Source organism: Myodes glareolus, chromosome 17 (genome assembly GCF_982192425.1).
Source record: "Myodes glareolus chromosome 17, mMyoGla1.1, whole genome shotgun sequence".
Lineage (NCBI taxonomy): Eukaryota > Metazoa > Chordata > Mammalia > Rodentia > Cricetidae > Myodes > Myodes glareolus.
The window spans coordinates 13,488,613-13,511,111 of NC_142042.1; the positions used below are offsets into that span (position 1 = coordinate 13,488,613).

General features: G+C 41.5%; 1 protein-coding gene across 5 annotated transcripts in view; it reads right to left on the reverse strand.

The window, feature by feature from the left end:
• Positions 1–1,422: 1,422 nt before the first annotated feature.
• The window catches only part of Odf2l (outer dense fiber of sperm tails 2 like), a 33,869-nt gene continuing 12,792 nt past the window's right edge, over positions 1,423–22,499 (reverse strand). For 4 of the 5 annotated variants that reach the window (XM_048453674.3, XM_087897475.1, XM_087897477.1 and 1 more), the window contains exons 8-16: positions 21,144–21,329; positions 18,080–18,189; positions 17,129–17,264; positions 13,839–13,949; positions 11,702–11,806; positions 8,178–8,263; positions 7,893–8,055; positions 4,906–5,031; positions 1,423–2,073 (exon numbers count right to left, since the gene is read on the reverse strand). In XM_048453674.3, coding sequence (XP_048309631.3) covers positions 1,945–2,073; positions 4,906–5,031; positions 7,893–8,055; positions 8,178–8,263; positions 11,702–11,806; positions 13,839–13,949; positions 17,129–17,264; positions 18,080–18,189; positions 21,144–21,329 — 1,152 coding nt within the window. In that variant the 3' untranslated portion in view covers positions 1,423–1,944. Of the gene's footprint in view, positions 2,074–4,905; positions 5,032–7,892; positions 8,056–8,177; positions 8,264–9,839; positions 9,999–11,701; positions 11,807–13,838; positions 13,950–17,128; positions 17,265–18,079; positions 18,190–21,143; positions 21,330–22,499 lie in introns of all 5 variants that reach the window. The other variant, XM_048453671.3, reaches the window with a different exon arrangement.

A 22,499-nucleotide genomic window follows, 5' to 3' on the forward strand; every position in this document is an offset into this window, starting at 1 on the left:
TGGCACACTGTGGGTGAGATGACAGCAAACAGATTCTTGAGCTCCCTTTGACTTCATGCTAATAGTAATAAAGACCTTATCCCAGAGCTGAGGACTGGGCTCCTCAACTCTGCATTCTGACTAGCTGTAGTTTTCTGTTACAAAGAGGAGGTCCCTTGATGAGGGGTGAATACCTACTACACTTACTTGTGGGTTTAAGAGCAAATGTCTGTAGATGGCTGTTAGGAATTATACTGGCTTAGTAAGTCAGTAGTTGAAGATTCTCTATGATTTTACTAGCACTGCATAGTCAGGTAAGTTTCTCAATACACCTACCAAACACGCAGGCTTCTCAGGCTCAGGGAACATTTTGGAAGAGGGAGCAGAAAGCCTCTCACAGCAGGGGAATCAAGGAATTTGCTATGAGACTGTGTCTCCTAGTAACATCAGAAGCTGTACCCTCAAGGTCTCACCAACATGGCTGCCCAATCATGAGCTGAACAAAGATGACACCAACAGTCAAGCCAAAGTGGACAGGGCAAAGCTCATGAGGCCTCAACCCTACACAAAGAGCTACAGGCAACTGAGGAGAGCAGGAAGAAAAAAGGCAGTCCTCCCCAGGGAAGAGCATGCCAACTGGTAGTCCAGTACCAGAGGTCAGCCCTGGAGACATACATATAAGTAACATTATACACACTGAACTGCTGTGGGACAATCACTGTACCCTGTCAATCGTACTTTAATAAAACGCTGATTGGCCAGTAGCCAGGCAGGAAGTAGAGGTGGGGCAATGAGAATTCTGGGAGAGAAAAGCTCAGTCTGCAGGCAGTCTGACCCAGCCAGAGGAAGCAAGATGTGACTGCCTCACAGAGAAAGGTACCAAGTCACATGGCTAACACAGACAAGAATTATGGGCTAATGTAAATTATAAGAGTTAATAGAGCCTGAGCTGCTAGTTTATAATTATCAGTTTATAATTAATGTAGACCTCTGTGTGTTTCATTAGGACTGAATGACTGCGGGAACTGGGCAGGACAAAAACCTCTGTCAACACTGAACAACTTATATTTAGAAACACACACACACACACAGATGAAATAGCAATTTGTGGGAAAAAAAAGGTCACAAATTTGAAGGTGAGCAGGGAGGTTTTGGGGGGAAAGAAAGAAGAGGGAGAAGTGTAATTATATTATAATCTCAAAAAGAAAATAAAAGGCCTTATCCCAAAGCCTCTTAGTGTTAGGAATGAGTAGTTTCAACCATGCCCTGTGATTTGGCCATGGGAAGGGCAGAGTAAGCTGTTCTCCTCCTGATCCTCTCATTAGCACCAAGGCTCTAGGTATCTGCAGTAGCAACATCAGACAGCCCCAGCACAGCATGAAAGGAGCGCTGGCTTCGCAGGATGGCCTGAATGCCTATAAAAAGAAACAGGCTAACAACATGTTTTGTTCTGCTACCATCAGCTGGCACTGAATAGTTATGATTTAATAGTTTACGTATAAAGTCTCAAAGAAACGATGATGGGAACTCAACATATACTTGGAGCAATATTAAGTACAGTGAGACATTTGCTATCTTTAGAACATGTTATATCATTATCAAAACTAAATTTCTGAATATTTTATTTATATAGCATTACAATATAAAACAAGCAAACAAATTATTTAAAACCATGTATTTGGCTCATAATTGGCCTAGATCATTACAAATTTATTTCAATGGTTCATAAGAATAATTCTGATTCTTGCATATATAGATAAAAATACTTTAAAAATTAATTTTTAAAAAGAGAATTAAACCAAAGTTCAATGCAAATTATCTACCATAAAGGAATACTAAGAGTATCATTTCTTAAAGTTCCAATCAGATAATAAATTATGTCTCAAATATCTTCACATACAAACCCTAACACTGGTAACCTATAAACCATAAAGTATGACAATCAGCGGTCATGAATTTAATAACTTATCTAAACATCGTTACATAGGAAATCTGAAGAAACTGCAGGTAATTCTTAATGCTCTCATTTTGATTCTCCGACTTCTCAAGACTGTGCTGTATTTCTTTCAAACAGATGTCTCGGTGCTGGGCTTTCTAAATGAAGAGAGGGCAGATACTCAATATGGCGTTCATTTACAAGATGAAGTTATAAATACATACGAAATAATCAAATGTGTCAATTTTACCAAAGAAATTTTAAATATCTTCCTTAAAACGATATCCTTAGCAACTAGAACATCTACGGTTGATCATTCTACTTTGATCATTTACTGTAATATATTTACTTATCCCTAGGTTATTACAGATAATGTGATTAAGATAACTTTATTTAGGGCAGACATTACTAGTCCCTGTCATGCTTCATATGACATCTTTTCATATTCTTGTCATTTTTCTGCTAAAATCATATTTTATCCCATAAGACCTTCAATGTTTTAATTTTATTTTATAAATTGTATTATAAAAATTTTTTCAAATAATTAAAAATAGCAAGTATCAAAATTAACCAGACCCAAAGTCTACACAGTTCAAATATCTGTTGTACCATTAGAATATGCATCCAGAAAGGAAGCTTTTTTAAAAACTGACAAAAATCTAGTTTTGATAAGGTGAACCTTTTCTCCTAAACTCTTTAAAAAACTTAATTCATGTCATTTGAGGAAGAAGTTCTAAACGCATACAGTTTTTTGAACTTTGGCTATGACAGGTTTCTAGGTGGGCAAATGCAGCAAGCATTTAGAAGACGGGTTTCAGCTAAAACTGAAACACCCCAAGCACAGAGACAGACCCTGTGGGTTTCTCATAGCAGGACTTACTACACAGCAGCTGAAACTGAGCAGTACCCAGCGGAAGCAGGCCCACACAAGTCACAGAGTGAACATGGCTGCACTAGACTGGACCATACAAGTCACAGAGTGAATACGGCTGCACTAGAGCAGACTGCACATCACAGAATGAACACAGATGCACTAGAGCAGACTGCACATCACAGAGTGAATACGGCTGCACTAGAGCAGACTGCACAACACAGAGTGAACATGGCTGCACTAGAGCAGACTGCACATCACAGAATGAACACGGATGCACTAGAGCAGACTGCACATCACAGAGTGAATACGGCTGCACTAGAGCAGACTGCACAACACAGAGTGAACATGGCTGCACTAGAGCAGACTGCACATCACAGAGTGAACACGGATGCACTAGAGCAGACTGCACATCACAGAGTGAACACGGATGCACTAGAGCAGACTGCACATCACAGAGTGAACACGGATGCACTAGAGCAGACTGCACATCACAGAGAGAATACGGTTGCACTAGACTGGACTGTACAAGTCATAGAGTGAACACGGCTGCACTAGAGCAGACTGCACAAATCAGAGTGAATGGGGATGGTCTATGGAGCATCAGTTTGGAGGAAATAGTAACCACACAATCACACACTGCACAGCAGAATGCAAATGCAAATGAACTCTGAAAGACCCCGTGGCTTCAGTAGGGTTGTCATGGCTGTGAAGCTCTGAGGTCACCCTTTCAAACTGTGCATCTACCCCACCTCCCGACCAAAGTATTCAACCAAAACCATGAGAAGGCTTGTCGGAGAGGCAGTGTACTGTGGAAGACACTGGAAACGGTCAACTATAGCCTGGCTCTGAGCACTTATGACTTGGTCTGGCTAATGTACGTGCATGTGAATTCTAATTACCAACTGAACTGTCTGTGCCCTGGAAGGCACAGGACACATGAACTCATCGCTAACTCTTTCTAAACATAGGCTCAGAATTCCAGATTGTGTACTAGCAGGACAATTATGAGGTCTGACATCAGATCTTAACCCATTTATTTTAGTAGATTTAGCAAAGTCCTAAATACAGCACAGAGAAATCCATCTCATCTCAGTCTATTTTTTTCAGGGGCTTCAATTGCACAAAGAACATCACACATATTTTACAATACCTGGAATCCTAAAGAGGATTTTGTTTGTTTATTTTTAAGTTTAGAAACCCAGCAAATAGCTGTGTTAAATTAAAAATGATCAATGTTTTACTGATTAAGTTTTCATTAAACATCTGAAGGCAATAAGACTAAACAATGTATGTCAAAATAATTTAACTTTTTGAACCTTTTAGGTTTACATCTTTTTAAAGGAAATTGAGAAAGAGTTTTCAGAGCCTCCAACTCCTGGAAAAATAAAGCACCAACATTTCCTATGGAATTATCAAGTAGACAGTTATTAAGTAATTTAAGCACGACCCGTGCCAGCTTGAAGATTATCCCATGCCAATAGACTATTTCATGAATATTCAGGAAAATATGAGACTAGTTAAACACAGCCAATTTGGTATTCTCATTTCACGGTTGAGTGGACCAAAGCATCCGGCACTTACGCAGATTGAACAGTGAATATTAAAATCATATCTTTCTAAGATATACTCATTAATCAAGACAGATATAAAATCCAGTTCATAACTTTAGATTGCATGTATCTTTAAAAGATGAAAATTTAAATTTTCTCATCAGAAGCCTTCCCTGATGAGACTCGGAGGCAGAGTGACTGAAGCTGCCGCCCAGCAGGGCAGGGAATCTTCTGGCATGATGGTGACAGCAGATTCTTGCATTTTTATTATTTATCATTTCTAATATTTGCAGCAAAACAAAAGTCTTGACTCACCTCCTTCTACACTTTAAGATCTAACAAAGTTACAGAGAATGCATGCTAGATGCTCACCCTTAGGATACAAGCCACGCTAATACTTACACTTTTATAATATAAGCCATGCTAATACTTACACTTTTGTAATATAAACCGTACTAATACTTACACTTTTATAATATAAGCCATGCTAATACTCACACTGTTCATTTTTCAGGAAATGTACGTTAGATGCTCACTCTTATGATACAAGCCATGTTAATACTTACACTGTTCATTTTACCAACAAGTTGATTTTGTTCTTCGTTTTTCTTTCTAAGCTCAGTTTCCAGATCTAATATTTTAATTTGTAAAGCCTTCTCTCTAGATGACATTTTCTCTACTTCTTCAGAAACCTGTAATTTTCATTAAAAGAATAAAGTAAATAAATGTGCTTTTCTTAAATATATTTTTGAAGCCCATATATAGCCATAGTACACTACTTTTTTCCGAGTCGATATTAATTGGGTGTTAAACAATTCCATTATAAAGTATCCAATGTATTTTATCTTGAGTTGGGATATATCTTAGTGGTAGATGCTTTCCTAGCTTGTGCAAGGCCCTAAGTTCAGCCCCAGCAGTGCAAAGGGGAAAAGGAAGAGTTTAATCTGAAGATGCACAACAATATATGCATCATAATTATCTGGAAAATTAACTTGAGATAGAGAGGTGTGCGGGCTTGCACTGATTGTAACCTGGGTAGGGATCTCCTGACAGTTTTCAGACATACTAAGCCCAATTGCCACTTTTGGTGGTATTTATTTATATTCATGTGGTAACTGGGTAGTGGTGGAACATAGCAAGGTCTCACTGAACACCGATTCCATGTCTGGATACCCAGTGGAGGGGCAGTGTGCACACAGCACCTAGACAGACACGAGAATGGCGCTCCATCCTTCACTTTCAGTGCAGCCTGCATGTGAACTTTTCTATTTCTCTTGCTTGCTTATGCTAACACAAAGTCTAGCCCAGCTATGTTCATCAGAAATTTGAGTGAGAGGAGGCCCATGTGTAAGAACTTTGGTTTGGAGCCACAAGTGTGAGCGCAGAGGTCAAGGCTAGACCAGAAGAAAGAGCTAAGCAGGAAGAACTGCTCGGACAGTACCCTAAGGACTCAGGTCTAACATACTGTGAACCAATTCACAGACCTCGTCACAATGCAAATGTAAGGACAGCCGTGAGCTCAGAAGCCAGGAAGAGAGGAGAGAGCTCAGAGAAACCCCTATGCCCTCAGTGCAGACACAGATAACAAAGCAATGATGGCCCTTGTTAAGAGTCAGAAATGAGAAACATTCCACCAGTACAGGAGAGGAAAGGGCAGGCACTTCTGACCACTTTGGGAAAAAGCTGGAGAGCGTCTGGTAATGACAAGGTCTCATTTCTTCCCAGAGGCTGGTGCAGCCGAGAAACCTGCACCGCTCTTCGTCACTTAGCTTTTAGTCAATGATGTGTCCCTTTGAATCAACTTGGTTCCTGGGGCTTAGGAAAATTCAAAACTGCAGAAGATATCAGAGTTTAGCCTTGACAGAAGTGACACTAAGGACTTGGAGGGACAGAGTAAATAAAAGACAGTTAGGAGGAAGGATTCAAAGTTTAGTTTTAGACATGACAGGTTTGGCAAGTCAGTGTTAAATGGAGATGCCAAGCAAAGCAGACTTCAGTGGGATCAGGCCTGAGTCCCCAGGGTAGAGATGGTCACTTCTTAGGTTCACATACTCTACAAGTGAAACCCACAAGACCCGTTTGCCAATTAGAGAGGCAGCCTGCCCTTGGTGAGGGTACCATGCATCAGAGTCAGGATCCAAACCCAGGTACTAGGACTCTAAATCTCACCGTGCTATGGTCTTTCAATGTGAGATTTCAAGTTGTTGGTTTTGTTTTGTTTTAATAAATTTACTCATTTATTTGTTTTACATTGTGGTTGCAGTTTCCCCTCCCTCCTTTCCTCCAAGTCCCTCCCCCCACCCCCGTTTCTACTCCCAATCCACTCCTCCATTTCTGTTTAGGAAAGAGCAGGCCTCCCACGGGTATCAGCAAAGCACGGCACATCAAGTTGCAGTAAGACTAAGCACCTCCCCCATGTATTAAGGCTGCTCACGGTGACCCAGTATGAGGAGAAGAATCTCAAAAGTCAGTAAAGTGTCAAAAGCAGCCCTTATTACCACTGTTAGGAGTTCAACAAGAGGACCAAGCTACACAACTGTAACAAATATGCAGAGTGCCTAGGTCAGTCCCATGGAGGCTCCCTGGTTGTCAGTTTAGTCTCTGTGAGCCCCCATGAGCCTAGGTTAGTTGAATCTGTAAGTTTTCTTGGGTTGTCCTTGACCCTGCTGGTTTCTACAATCCTTTTTCTCCATCATGTGTAGGATTCCCCAAACTCCACCAAATGTTTGGCTGTGGGCCTCTACATCTGTTTCCATCACTTGCTCGATGAAGCCTCTCTGATGACAATTGGGCTAGGCACCAATCTGGTCACAGGCGATGGCCAGTTCAGGTTACTTATCCACAATGCTAGGAGTCTTAGCTGAGGCCATCCATGTAGATTCCTGGGGATTCCCTTGTGTCGGGATTTTACCTGACCCTGAAACATACCCCATTTCCAAAAGTCTCTTTCAGTCAAGTTGTTTGTCAAGACCTCAAGACTTCATCTCCTCTTTGAGGTCTTCCTGCCTTTGCCTTCCACTCTAATTGGAATACCCTCTTTTTCTGGTGCCACCTGAGCTTTCCTCTACTACAGAACCTGCAGACAGGATGGTACCCCAGCTACACTAAGTGCCCCAGGAGCTCAGTCTGGCCTGATGATCCATGCCTGTGAAGCACTATCAGAGTGCCCACACTCCAAGAGGCTGGGTAGGCTGAATGCTGGCTTCATGGATTTAACTGCACACACACACACACACACACACACACACACACGCACGCACACACACACACACACACACACGCACACGCACACTCAGGACAGGTGTGTGGAAGGATGGCGCTCTCCAAATCATTCCCATCTCTGCCCACTCTCGCCACATCGCCACTCATCTGGAAAGGCAGTCCTGGCCCAGGGATATCTGGGTTTTGCTCTGAGGGAAAATTAAGTAAAGAACAAAAACAGAGCTGCTCCCTCCACCCTGCCATCGGCATCCAAACAATAGCTGTAGGTTTGGCAATGGGAGATGACTCTGGCAAACTAATTAGAAAGCTTCTAAATAAAGGCCATCTGTACCTTTTGTCTCCCTTCTTCCAAAGCGGCTTCCAGCTGCCTGGACAGCACCGTGTACTCTGCAGCCTTCTCCTTCAGCTCCAGGTCGCTGCGCTTCAGATACTCCTCCTGGTCGGCCAGCTTCTTCTCCAGCTCTTTATTCTCTGCGTCCATCTGCTCTAACTTTCTGTTTACAGAATGATGTATATATGACATACATACATATATATCTCACACACATACACACACATACAAACTACAGTGCATGGGGAAAATGCACCATCAATTTTATATCAACTTGATACTTACTCTTTCAGGTTCTCACACTTTAACTGAATGAGATAATTCTCTTCCTCAAGAGAAAGCTTGGTTAGAAGGCTATGGTTCCCATCAACCTAAGTGGGGAAAAAAAAACAACACTTTTTCAGTTATTTTTTTATTGACTTCCAAGAAAATAACACTTTATTTAGAAGCACAAGAAACAAAAAAAATTATATAAATACACAGAAAGACACCAAGCCATACCTACAATGCTAATTCCCAAGTTCTTCAACTCCTCACTGGGTTGTAAAACTGATGCCGTCTATGGTAGACAATTAACTACATTTTCCCCTATGTGATGGTAACTGAAAATATCCTGGCCAGTGTTTTCCCGAAGCCAGACATTTAGTTATGCAGGGCCTAGGGATGTGGCTCAGCTGCCGGCAGCTTTCCCAACACTATACAAAGCCAGGTGTGGTGGCTCCTGCTTGCAGTCCTGGCTCAGGAAGTAGAGGAAAGGGAATTAGAAATTCAAGTTCATCCTCAGGCTACAGCCAGCCCGAGCTACAGGAAACCCTGCCTCAAAAGCCAAACAATAAATCCAAAAAAAAAAAAACTGTGTGAAAATCTTTAACATTTTTAATTAGATATTTAAGGTTTCTAATATCAGCAATGCTCCACTGTAATCACTGACAACTATCTGTGAAGATACAACTGAAAGTCAAACCCAAATAAATCAAACACACAGCTGCTCAAGTCAGGACCATTCTTCCCACTGCCTCAAAGTCTGATTTAAATAGTTTAAGTAATAAAAATATTTTCTCATCAGGGCTGGAGAGATGGCTCAGTAGTTAAAATCTCTGGCTGCTCTTCCAGAGGATCCAGGTTAAATTCCCAGCACACATGTGATGGCTCACATTCATCTGCTAACTCCAGTCCTAGGGAATATGATGCCCTCTACTGGCCACTTTGGGCACTACATGCATGTGATACACAGACATGAAAAAAAAAAACACCCATACACATAAAATAAAAAAAAGATTCCCCCCCCACATTAAAGTAGCAACTTAAGTAAAATATAATGATTATTTTTCTAGAAAAATTCTTCATGGAAATTGGCTTGGTATTTTTAAGAGGTGAACACGCTCATTTGGAAGACACAGAGTGAAGTCTTCCTGAAAGTGTAGCAAGTACAGAAACAGATTGGCTGCCAGACTCAAACATGCAGTCACCCTAAAACACGTATGAGTGCTTACTGGGTGATAAGTGCTGAGGGAGGAGCTATAGCATGGCGATTTAAAGGACACACATGGCCCCGGTTCTGATGGGTTGAGAGGTACTAAGTAAAAGGATGGAATCAATCCCAATAAGCTTGACCCACAATCCTAACTAAAGCGCATTCTACTTTTTGCAAGGTAAACTATTACTTCTCTTATGCTGATGTCAAGAAGCAGACATGCAAGTCCCCTTTGCCCCTCTTCTCATCCATCACTGCACTATGTCCTCCATGTCCAGTCACAGACTCACACAGAAGCCTGGATCAGCGACTTCAACCCCCAGTGTCACCAGGACATGCTAAAGGTAACAGGAGAGTATCCGCACAATATAGACAGGAATAAAAAGTTCAACCCGACCCGAGTGCCCTCAATGGGCGAAACGACGTCAAACATTCCTTTAATGCATCTTCCAAGACTAAGAACGATGGGACACCTGGCCCTGGAGCTCCCTAACGGTGTGCGCCTGCTCTGCACACTTCTCCTTGCAGCGCTGCAGCTTCTCCTGACACTCCTGAAGTCTCTGCTCGGCTGACGTGAAGGAGTGGCGGGCTCGCTCTACCTGCTTCAAGTGAGACTCCACCTGGCCTCTCATCTGAGGTGTGGCATCAGGGGAAATAAATGCAAGGTCACACATTTGTCAGGAACAGGCTTTCTATCTTAAAGATTAGGCAGGCTTGTTATCAATAAGCACTTTACAAATGTTAATTTACATGAGACATAGAACCAGAATTAATTCATTTTCACAATGGTTGTCAGGTGAGGGAGTGTGGTGACATCAGCCAACCTCAGGTGTCACACGTAGTGGATGTGACTGAGGAACCAGTGTGCTCAGCCCTCGGGTGACCATCCCTTCAGAACTCATAACACAGGCCCTTTTGGTCTTGCTGGCCCAAGCAGTGTTCACCGAGCACTGCTGTAGACAGCTAACCCATCGGTTCTCACTCAATATGGTTACTGCCCTGCCCTGTGAGCAGATCTGATCTTACTCACAGCACTCCCCTCACCTCCCGCCCTTCCTCACTCCCTCACCTCCCGCCCTTCCTCACTGCAGTGCTTTTGTAAACTGGAGAAGAGAGCCGCGCGTGATGCAGCCTCAAAAAGGCCACACTGCTCTGTGTAACTGTAAACAGCTAAAATGTGGCGTTTACGATGTTCCCATAAAGGAAACGCAAGAGGGCTAACTTGCCTGAGTTGGCGACACCCACAGGTTGGGTGCAACGTCCGGCCATCTTCAGAACAATAGATGAAACCAGAATGAAGCACACCTCTAAATCCCTGGAGCAGCTAAGAAGCCATGAGAAAATCAGGAAATTGAAGCAATGGCTAAGTAAAAAGAATTTCTTCTTGAAGACAACACACTCTCCCAGTTCTTAACCAGAAAATGCCAGCACACCAGCTGGAAAGCCAGGTTCCTCCCCTTGCGCCTCTGAAGAGGGTTTCGACAGGTTTTACTGTCCTCCCTCGCAGGAGGGAGCTTTCACAACTGTGTCCTTTGAGAGACAGACAATGTGAAATGGCATCTTCTTTGTCTGCTAAAACGGCTGAGAAACAGTTCTAAGAAAGGATCAGGCTCCTCATTTGGTGGCCTGGTGGCCTGCCCTGGCTGACCTTGTCGTAGCGGTGATATCTCCCTCTTAGTTCCCAACCTCCAGATGTGCCAGCCGCGCAGCGACAGTAGCACGGACTCCGGGCCAACCGCTAACACCCCGACCTCTTAGCCAGAAACCGGTGTCCTGTGACTCTCTCACTGTTTCCTTACCAAAACAATGTGAAATCCAAAGGGGAATGTGGTTCCATCTAAAAACTAAAAATATTCACAAAAACACCATCACCTGCCAACACTGGCTTTTCCTGCTCCTGTCGCAACCGGGTGAATAAAAGGAGAGGATTTTCAAGATATCATTTTTCTTCCCAAAATGCATTTACCAGAGAAATTTTACTTTGCAATTTTTTTAGAAACAAAAAAATGTAAAAAATAGAAAAAAAGAGACTAGTTTGCATTTTACTGTTGATAGATCTCAGTAATAAATAATTGGGCCTTTACTCCTGTGCAAAAAAGTAAAACATTTACACTATTTCTCAAACATGAATATCAAAAAAGATATTCTCGCAAATAAACAACATTTCAAGCCTGGGAGAACATGATCTCTTCAGAGGAAATACTGAACTCCCACAGAGACTCTGCAGGGCCACTCCCAGGCACGCACTTGGGAAATGGCGGAGAGACAGCACAACAGTCAGGGTCAGACGGATGCACACATGTGAGACACTGTAGTTCTTCCACTTCACACTTACCTTCTCTAACTTCTTGTTCTTGTTTTTTATTATCAGGTTATTCTCATGTAGCAAATTTTTACATCTGCTTTTTACCACTTCAGCCGCTTCTTGCAACTTTTGTACCTTAAAAAAAAAACAAAGATTGTAAAGTACCGTGTTATTATTTTAGGTATAGCATGAGAAGAAAGTTAAGCATGTGTTTCCATTTATTTCACTTCGAATTTGTATTCTAAAGAACTCACCATTTCTCTCTCAGCGCTTGATGAACATTACTCCTGATAGGACCTCTTGGTGCCCAGTCCTAACACCCTTCCTCAGTGGTCTTCTCTGGCCTATGCTCTTGTTCTCTCAAGCTCTAACTACATCAATCTTCGCTTTCAGGTCCTTGCTACTTTAAGAAACTGGTCTCTCATTCCCTCTTACACCTGTCAGAGTGGCTAAGATCAATAAAACAAGTGGCAGCTCATGCTGGTGAGAATGTGGAGCAAGGGAAACACTCCTCCATTGCTGGTGGGAGTGTAAACTTGTACAGCCACTGTGGAAATCAGTGTGGCAGTTCCTCAGGAAGATGGGAATTAATCTATCTCAATATCCAGCTATCCCACTCTTGGTCATGGACCCAAAGGATGCTCCATCCTACCACAGAGAGACTGGCTCAATCATGTTCACTGCTGATCTATGCATAATAGTCAGAAATTAGAGACAAGCTAGGTGTCCTCACAGAAAGGGAGCAGATCTGGAAGAGAGGGAGGGCAGGGAGGAACTAGGAAAAGTAGAGGGAGAAAAGATCATAATCAGGATATATTATGTGAAAAAAATCTATTTTCAATGTAAGAAAAGAAAACTAGTTCTCATTCCAATAATTTTCCATTTCCATCAAAATCCACCCAAGAACATGGGTGAGCTGTGCACACTGGCCAGCAGCTACAACAGGGACATTCAGATGAGGCATTCTTGCTGAGGTCTTAAACCCAGTCAAGCGGGTGGGTCACAGACAGTGTGCTTGGCACCACAGTCCTCCAGACTCCATGTGTACCCCTACCTGCAGTACTTCAGCTGGGGATCACAACTGGATTTTACCACCCAACCCATCTAAATGCAGCCCCTCTTGCTTGCTAGACTTTACTGCACCTTAGGCTTTTACCTGTAATATACTTTCCTTCCTTCCTCCTTACTTAGTCCCTCTCCTTCCCACAATGCTGGGGACTGAAGCCAAGGCCTCATACTTGCCAAGCAAGCAGTCTCTGACTGTACCACACCCCCAGTCCATCACTATTCTTTAATGCACACTCTTCCAATAACAGCACATTCCTTAAGGACCAATTTGTGTCCCATCACACAAGCGTCTGGACACATCCAGTCTTTCCCATGAAGTTCTCCCTCAATACTGCATTTCCAAAACTGGAAGCTTAACTAAAACTTATCACTGGACATACATTCTGTTTTAGATAAACCACTGTGTGTTCTTTTGTGTACCTGTGGCGCATATGTGTGTGTACATATTTGCATGTGTGTGCACTTTTGTGGGGATGTCAAAGGTCAGTACTAGGTGTCTTCTCTATCATTTTCTACCTTATTTTATGAGACAGGGTTTCTCATTGAAATGAGTTACTAATTTGGCTGAGCTGGCTGGAGAGGCGCTCCAAAAACCCTAAGTCTCTACCCCCACGCCCAGTGCTGGGTTACAAATACACACACCTGCACTGGGGGTCTAAACTCAGGCCGTCATGCTTGCCATAGCACACTGCCAACTGAGTCATCTCACCAAACCTCACAGGTTTCTTTCTGTGCATTTCATGTAGATACATTTTAATTACACATCACTTATTAGGAAAAATAAGTACTTGGTGACAGTTATTGTTTTAAATCAGTGTCATTAAATATACTAACAAGATTCCACATTAATATTCTTATCACACCTTTGCAATCAGTTTTAAATTTCCTCTTAGGAATATCTAAAATTTTCGTAAGTAGTGCTAGCACCAGGAATTGGCAGGACTACCTTTATGAAGGCATGGGGGGTCTTCAGGAATGTTTGAGATGTGCTGTACTATGTTACAGATATTCATTCCGTCTCTTCAGTTCTGTCGGCTTGAAACACAGTGTTTTAAATCATCTATGGATTTTAGCAAACATTAAAACAGATGCAAGTCACCTGAGTTCTATAGACGTCAATCAGAGCTTTCTGTCGGTTTTCTACTTCCTGCAATTCCGCAAGTTCATTTTCAACAGAAACAACTTCATCCTTCAAAGCATCAAGCGTACTCTAGAAAGAAATTCATGATTGATGGGAGTTTTTCAGTCAACAGAACATTATAACCCATGTTAAAGAATTATTAGAGCATAGCTCATTCATCAACATTAATGAAATAATCATTTTGATGGCATATAATTGCCACTTAAAATTAATGACTAATACTCATGAATAATTTCATCAGTACACAGGACAGAATTTTTTTTTTTAAAATTACTGACAAATAAAAGAAAGCTCAAAGTGAGCTGTGTTCTAAATAAAAAGAATCAATAATGTTGGCATGTCAAGTTTTCCACATTCATTTAACACTTTTCAATCTCAACTAAAAGTATGGCAGCTGGAAGGCATATGACAGTGTTAATTCAGAATTCACATGGCAGCTGGACGTGGTGGCCCTGACTATAAACCCAACACTTACAAGGCACAGGCAGGGGAACTGCTGCAAGGTACAGGCCGGCAGAGGCTGCTTAAGAAAACCCAGTCTCAAAGTTAAAAACAGAAATAAAAAACCTTATATGAGAGAGTAAACAGGAAAGACCAAACAATTTATAAATGATACTAAGTGAACAACATCTGTGCTTACTACATATTGAAATATATAAAGAATCACATTATCAAGACACTAAGAACAAAGAAGACAGCAGAAAAAGAAAAGAAAAACACACACAATACAGTTTTATGATGATCAAGGCTGGGTTTTACAACACTAGGGAAAACATGGGCTGTAAACAAACCTTGGACAACCTGCAACTGCTAGAAAAACTGGCTAACCACCCGCCTTGGTCCACTGCTACGGAAACATCAAATGAATTAATGCTTGTGATTATAAAGATAGGAAAGAAGATCCCGAAAAACCGTGTGTGACTTTAGAACAGCACAGTCTACTGAGATGTGAAGGCTGGCAAGGATACGCTCCTCATGTGCATGCCAGTCAGCCTTCCACAGCTTCCCAGACACTAGTATAAGGTGGACCGGGCAAGAGGCCGGGAGCCCTATTACCGATAGCAGAAGCGGCAAAACCATAAGGATTACCTTAATTTCCTAAGGCACACCTCCAATGGGTAAGACAAAGGATCTGATGACAACTACATATGGATTAGGATGTATTAGAAGAAAGCAAAGTTTAAAAACTCAAAATCTCCTAATAGGCAGAGAGCATGTCTGTTCTTTGTATGAAAGAAAACTACTGGTATCTCCTGAGGATGGTGTCCTCATCGGCCTTGACTGTTAACACAGCCTACAGTCAACTGAGGGACTGCCCATTCAGGCTGGCCTGTGGAGATATCTGTAAGGGTTGTCTTGATTATTAATTGATGAAGGACGGCCCAGCCCACTGTAGGCAGCACCACTCCCCAGGCAGGTGGTTCTGAGCTTTATTAAAAAATCTCTCCCACCCACCCGCAAAAAGCTGAACAAAAATAGAGACTGAAAACAAAGTATCAGTCCAGGCCAGTAACTCATTAGTATAATGAGAAGAGTACCCTGAACTCAAGAAAATGGAAAGGGAGGGGAGAGAGCATTCCAAAGAACCAAGGCACGAAGACAACATACCTATACAAGTGTGTATAAAATCTTTTTTCTTTTTCTTTCCTTTTGTGTGTGTGTGTGTGTGTGTGTGTGTGTGTGTGTTTCAAGACACTAGCTGTCCTAGAACTTGCTCTGTAGACTAGGCTGCCTCAAACACACAGAGATTCACCTGCCTCTGCCTCCCGAGTGCTTAGATTAAAGGTGTGCGCCACCACTGCCCAGCGTATATGAAACCTTAAGACAGCAAAGACAAAGGAATATTTTGAAAATCCAACGTAAATTTGACGTAGCATTTCCACAGAATAATAATCAGCCTAGTAACAGATTGTTTTCTATTAACAACTATAACTACCAAAGACCCTCTCCCTGGGATATTGTATCTACTTGAAGGCAGGCAAATGAAGGCAGAATAAAGGTATTTTCAGACATAAAAAGGTATATTCCAAACCTTTTTACATGCACTTCTTCCAGTTTTCTCTATTCTAAGGTTTAAAAACTTGAACAATATATTCTAACAAAATGAGAGATACTAACTAAGCTAGGCTGTGCAGGATCAAAAAGGAGAGGGGAGAGGCAGCCAGGACACCTGGAGACCAGCCCACTGAGGAGCTCCTGCACACGGCATGAGTGTAGATGGGTTTCCAGGAACACAAATATGAAACAGAACTTCTGGAATTTTCATCTTTTAAGAAATGAAGCATTTTCTTTTCTTTGCATTAGAAACACACTTGTTTCCTTTCCTTGAAACGATTATGACCACGGAATGTTTAAAATTATGTTCACATTAGGAAAATTTCAGTGGACTTTTTAGGCATTTATTGATGGGTTAAAAAAAAAAAGACAGGATTCCAGACTTTGAATTTCATAAGTGTTGAAGTTCCCTTGCCCAGGGGATGGGGGTGGAGTTGACATCCAAATCTTTCCTGCTCTTTCTAAACTTCTATTTCTGTTTCTAGAACATGGATCTTGTAGAATTTTATGATAATTGCATGGCTCAAATGCTTCTTTTCTGAGTTCTGTTTTGTTGAGCTGAGAATGGTGCCCTCATGTTCAGTCGAGTCCCGTCCAGCCACAGGCAGGTCTGTGTCTAAAAAACTCAGGTTCCTTTTTTTCTCAGAGAATCCAAAATCTTCCTTGCCCATCCCTTCCCTGGGACACATATAAACCATTCACTCCTGGGACTTGGCTCAGCTGGAAATTCTTTCTGGTTATAGAGCAGCCAAGGACATACTTTTGGGTTTCAAACAGACCTGGCCTGATGGTGTCATATGGGGACCACGACACCTACAGAGAGCTCTGTGCAGTAAAACTAATGCAACTCTGGATGTTCCACAGCTAAAATCAGAGTCAGTACACTGTTTTAAAGCTGAGACAAAGAGAGACTTATTCAGCCTCATACGCCTTGCTTTGCCCTGCTAGATGCAATTTAAACTTATTTTTGCATTCTCACTAAAAACCTTAAAACTTATTTAAATGAACACAAACACTGTGTATCTAGAAATTATTTATCTTAATAATACAAAATCATGAGAAACATGAAACACAAAACAATACATTAGCATTATCCAATATTGCCTTACTCCAAGTTACTGCTTCTAAGTGTGCACACATGCATGTACACACACACACACACACACACACACACACACACACACACACACTACCTTTAATTTCACATTCTCAATATTTAGGGCTTCATTTTCATCTTCAAGTGAGTGAAGTTTTCTAAGAATTTCTTCACATGATTTCTTTCCATGAGTTTCCATTTTCTTCAAATCTTCCAGAAGATTAATGATTTGCCTTTATAAAAGAAGCAAAAGCATGGAAAATTTCACTCAGAGAACAGACGATGAGTGGTTTGGAAGTCATTCTGGTAGGGTGCACTGGCTGAAATGGAGAAGGTACGGGAAGGCTGCAGGATGGACGGAGCAAGAAACAGAAACAGGAGTGGCCCAGGGCTGTGCTCGAGGCAGCCAGGATTAGAAAGAGTCACCTACTGACGGCGCCATCTGCTATAGCCCACAGGATGCATGTCTGCCTGTCCTTCTCTCTCTCTCTCTCTCACACACACACACACACACACACGGAGACAAGTTTACAGGAAGGATCAAGGGAGGCAGTGACACCTCATCTTTAGAAGTAAATTATCTGTTAGTTTCCATGATGAAGCACAAGAGCACAGAAACGAAACTTAGAGCAAACCGTAGGGTCTGCTACTGTCCCTTAGCAGCAGTGTCAAAGAACAAAATGAACACACTTTACTCATTAACTTTCTCTATTACACACTTTAGTCCCTTGGATTAAGGGGTAATAATTTTTAGAATTGTGAAACACTTATGTTTTAAACTTTGCTTTGTTCATATCCTTGTTTAACTGATAAACAACACTTCTACTTGGAACTATTTACCTATTTATAAGAAATAACAGATACATACTCAAGCATAGTTTTGCCTTTGAAATGGGAACAGCAATGCATGTTAAGGAGTAAGCTCCCGTTTCTATTGGAGGAAGAACAGCCTAGGTACACCACAGGACAGAAGAGCCGAGACATACAGCGTCAGGGAACAATCAAGTCACCTCTCATTAAGACAATGACAATCTAAATTCTTGCTTACTTTTTCATTGTTTCGATCTGAACTTCCAGCTCAGTTTTTTCTATTACAATTTTCTCATAATGACTCTTCCAGGCATTGGAAGCTGAAACCGTTTCAGACAACTTGGCTTCCTAAAAATACATAAAGCATTCATCTTGTAACTTAAAAGTGTTTTTTCACAGGTTTTAGACACAAATATACTGTAAATAGGAAAACACTCTTCCAGCAAAGCATGCTTTTCTTGTAGAGAAGCTAGGTGTGCAGCTTCAAATATAGGAAAGATTTTAAATAAGCGATAATAAAAATTACTTTATATACACACAGTTAAGTTTCAACTTGCTATTTTACGATGTTGATGTGACTAGTTTTAAGTGATATTTCGCAATTAACAAAATAATTTCTATTTTACTTATGAATGAATCTTCATTTTTCCATTCTTGACACGGAAGAGCTAACAACCACCTACATACGAGAAGAGGGTTTCCCACAATATATAGAAACTCCTTCAACTCCACAGCTCACAGCATCTCCAAATAAGCCTTATTTGTCTGTCTAGAGGTCACCCATCAGCTTGCCAACACTGCTACTGTGCAGAGAGGGGCAGCAGTGGCTCAGCCAGCTTGAATGTGAGATCCACAGAGGAGGATTTTTGTCTGTTTTCTTCATCACTGCTTGCAGGGTTTTGAATGGTGCCAGGAACACACAGCAAATGCCAATGGCTCTTTGCACCACTCTGTGGCTTTGTCCGCCTTCTACAGAGAAGCAAACTCACTCGCTGTAAGAAGGCCAGTTACCCATGAATCAGAGGACCCACAAACAGTTTGAACAGCAGTTAACATACTATTTTCCTCTGTCCTTCTATCATCCATTCATAGAGAAGAGTTTATTGGTCATCTACTATGTACAAGACATTGTCTGTTTTTCACATAAATGTTTGTTACACTGAAGACTAGTATATCATATATTGTACAAAATAAATTTTAATATAAATTATGAAGTAAGATGGCTATAACATATATTACAAAGTCAGTTCCTATTATAATATATTAATACAAGATACTGAGGAATTAGATCCATGGAAGAAATGTATATATTAGGTATGTAAAGCTCTCACTTCTTCTTTCACCCGTCCTTATGGAAAGACACAGACAGGAGCCCCTCGGCTCCCACCGCACTGGGCTGCTGAACTAGCAGTACGGCAGCCTCCTAATCACCGCAGACCTCACAGCCCCTTCCTAACCCCTCCTCCTCGATTCCCCTGTGCTGTTCTATTGCACACACATGCATGGCAAACCAAATAAGAATTCAATAAATGTCTCACTGTGGAACTCATTTGTGTTTCAAGCTTAAGACATCCTTGAGGAGGGAGGATAGTAAAACATGAGATAGCGTCGGCATGAAATAAATACCATAGAATTCAGACATCACTATGATTAACTGTTAAAGGTCTGCTACTCAATGGGTATTTAGGGAAGACCATCTCTGGAGAGAAGGAGGTTGGAAAGGGGGAAAAGAGCCAGTGACAAAGAACAAGGAAGAACTCAAAGCCAGAGGAAGCAGCCAGCCAACAGGGCAGTAGCCACACCCACTGAGAGGCGCAGAGGACACAGACAGTGCAGAGCAACCCCATCTGTTTTCTCACGCGTGCTCCTACAATCACAAGGTGAGCAGCGCTCTTATGCCCTAGCTTACAGAAGTGAAGGGCAGAGAGGCTGAACGCCTCTGTAAGTCCCCAGGGCTAACCAGTGCAGGAGTCTTTCCAAACTGGCGTGGCGCTCTGGCAGTGCTAACTCAGTGGGAAGGCCTCAAGAGCATCGTGCCAGGACTAGTGTCCACCACTCCGAGCATCTGTAGGTACTCAGCCCGGTTACAACCTTGCAGGCGCTGAGCCTAGTCTTCAATTCAATATCCAGTTATACTCCAGTGAGTATAAATTAAATATTAGAGCCTTAAAATGGTGACATTTGAGCTTATAAAATATGAACTTGTTTTGTTTGTACAAGCTTTTATACAAGTCTGTTTTCATTTCCCAAAGCCACTAATAAAGCTATAAGCCTTAGCGCACGTTCTTAAGAGGTGGGATGCTGGTGAGCCACAGAAACAGTGAATATTTGAATGGTTGGCAACTGAATAAGAATAATGATTTGTCAGGAAGAACAAAGCCACTGGTCCATTTCTCAGCTCTGTGTTATACTCAAAGATATCTTTCACATGTTTTGTTTACGTCAGCATATGGCTTCAAATGCCTTACAGAGGTTAAATGAAGTGAATTTCTGAATAAAGTCATATGGTCTAATAACATAAATCAGCATTTTCCAAACTGATATTTCTCAGAACCACTTCCAAGAGCTGTTTTGTGGGTAGAAGAGTCCTGTGGTTAAGTGTGGGAAATTCCTACTTCCATGCACTCATTGCTGCCTTCTGAGAGCCTCTTCAGGGCCTTTAATATGTTAACATGCACTGTGGTTTTCCAGTGGGCAAGATGGAGCAAGCCTTACTCTTAGCTAGCCACAAAAGCTTTTGGTGTGTGTGTGTGTGTGTGTGTGTGTGTGTGTGTGTGTGTGTGTGTGTTGGGGAAGGGACATGGTATACATTTACATTCCCTTTCAATAAGCCCCAAAAGTGCCATATAATTCAAATGTTGTATTTTATGATACATCATCTTTCAAAATAAAAGTCTAAAGCAAAAAACTGAGCAAATTTCTATAGCATTAAAAGTAAGATGGATAAGAATAATACCATTATCTAAAGCTTCCCAATATTAACTATGCTGTCTACCTATACTGTCCAACTAACTATGCTATCTAACTAACTATGCTATGTACCTATTCTAACTAACCATGTTATCTAACTATGCTAGATACCAATTCTATCTAACTAACCATGCTATACATGCTATCTAACTAACTATGCTATATACCTATACTGTCTAACTAACTAAGCTATCTAACTAACTATGCTGTCTAACTAGCTATGCTATCTAACTAACTATGCGATCTAATTAGCTCTATTATGCACCTATTCTGTCTAACTAACTCTGGTATTAAAGTGCCTGCAGCATCTTACACAGAATGGGCACACTCACCTGATCTCTGATCTGGGAAGTGAGGAGTTCAATGTCCCCTGTAAAGTGCTTTAGCCGCTGTCTGTAAATTTTCGAAGCCTTTTGCAGAGCCGCAGTTTTCTGCCGACTTGCTTCTTTGATGGCTACAGCCTCCTGCTTATTCATTTTCACCTGCAAGTTCCACTTGGCTATTTGGGCTTCCAAGCTCTGAAAAACAATAAAAGCAATTAAATTATATGAAAGCTTCAATATATAATCCTGCAAAAACAAAGCCACCTGCCACACAGATTTTATCTAAACAACTAATTATGAATAGTTAAAAAGTTAAACAGTGATAAGAGGTGACATAGCCAAAATTTCCTGTAGCAAGTTAAAAACTGAAAACTCAAAATATCACAGTATACATAAAACTAATGTGCTATGACTAGAGAGGCTAATATTTGTGATTGTGCAAAAACATCAGCTTCCTTACAGCCTCCATGATAAGACATCATTTAGCTCATGTAGGAAATATAACATCAAACAGCTGAATACATGATCTTAACCCTAGGTATGTAAAGCCCAAAAAGAACTGGTAGCTTGACAAACAGGAGTGCCTCAGGGGACAAGATGCGCAGGGCTTGGAGGATGGAGACAGGGTAAGCAGAGACCCGGTGGCCAATCTTAACTCTAGGATCGGAAGGCTCTGCTGATACTAGGAAGGTAGAACCAGGAGAGTAAAAGTTCTGCTTCATCCAGCAATGACAAACTCATGAAACGATCGACTCCACAGTCAAGCAGTGTAGATAAATCACTGGCTACCAAGTCCACACAATCTAATGAAGCAGGCCAAACAATGTCTACAGGCAGGCTTGCAGCCACTGAGTGGGATAATGCCAACAGGCAGGGCCAGTTCCTGACACACACCTCATAAAACATGAGAGAGCTGGTCCGGTGTGACGACTGTTACGGTGTCCTTTCAAATCATTCCAAGTATCTGAGCATCAAGTGCTCTGCGTAAATATTAATGAATATTAAGTATGTAAGAAATAATGACTACAGAGTGTTATGCTTTTGTATGTTTAAAATTACATACATGTTAAATCTGACATTAGAGAATCCAAGTTTGACGCTTCATTCCTGGGGCAGTCATTTCAACTAAAAATAAATTTAAGACACACAGTAGTAGACAGGCTTTTCTACTTAATCCTGTGACCAAAAAAAGCTATGGTTCCCTTCACTTCCTCCAACATAATTAAGAAGCACGTCTTTGGATTTCATCTCTGCAGACTGGTTAGGTAAACTTTGAAGCAGCAACTACCTCTTCACCTCTTCAGCTGCCTCTACAAATCTATCTTAAACAAAGCAAAGGGAAAAGAAGGCACATGGAGCACTAGA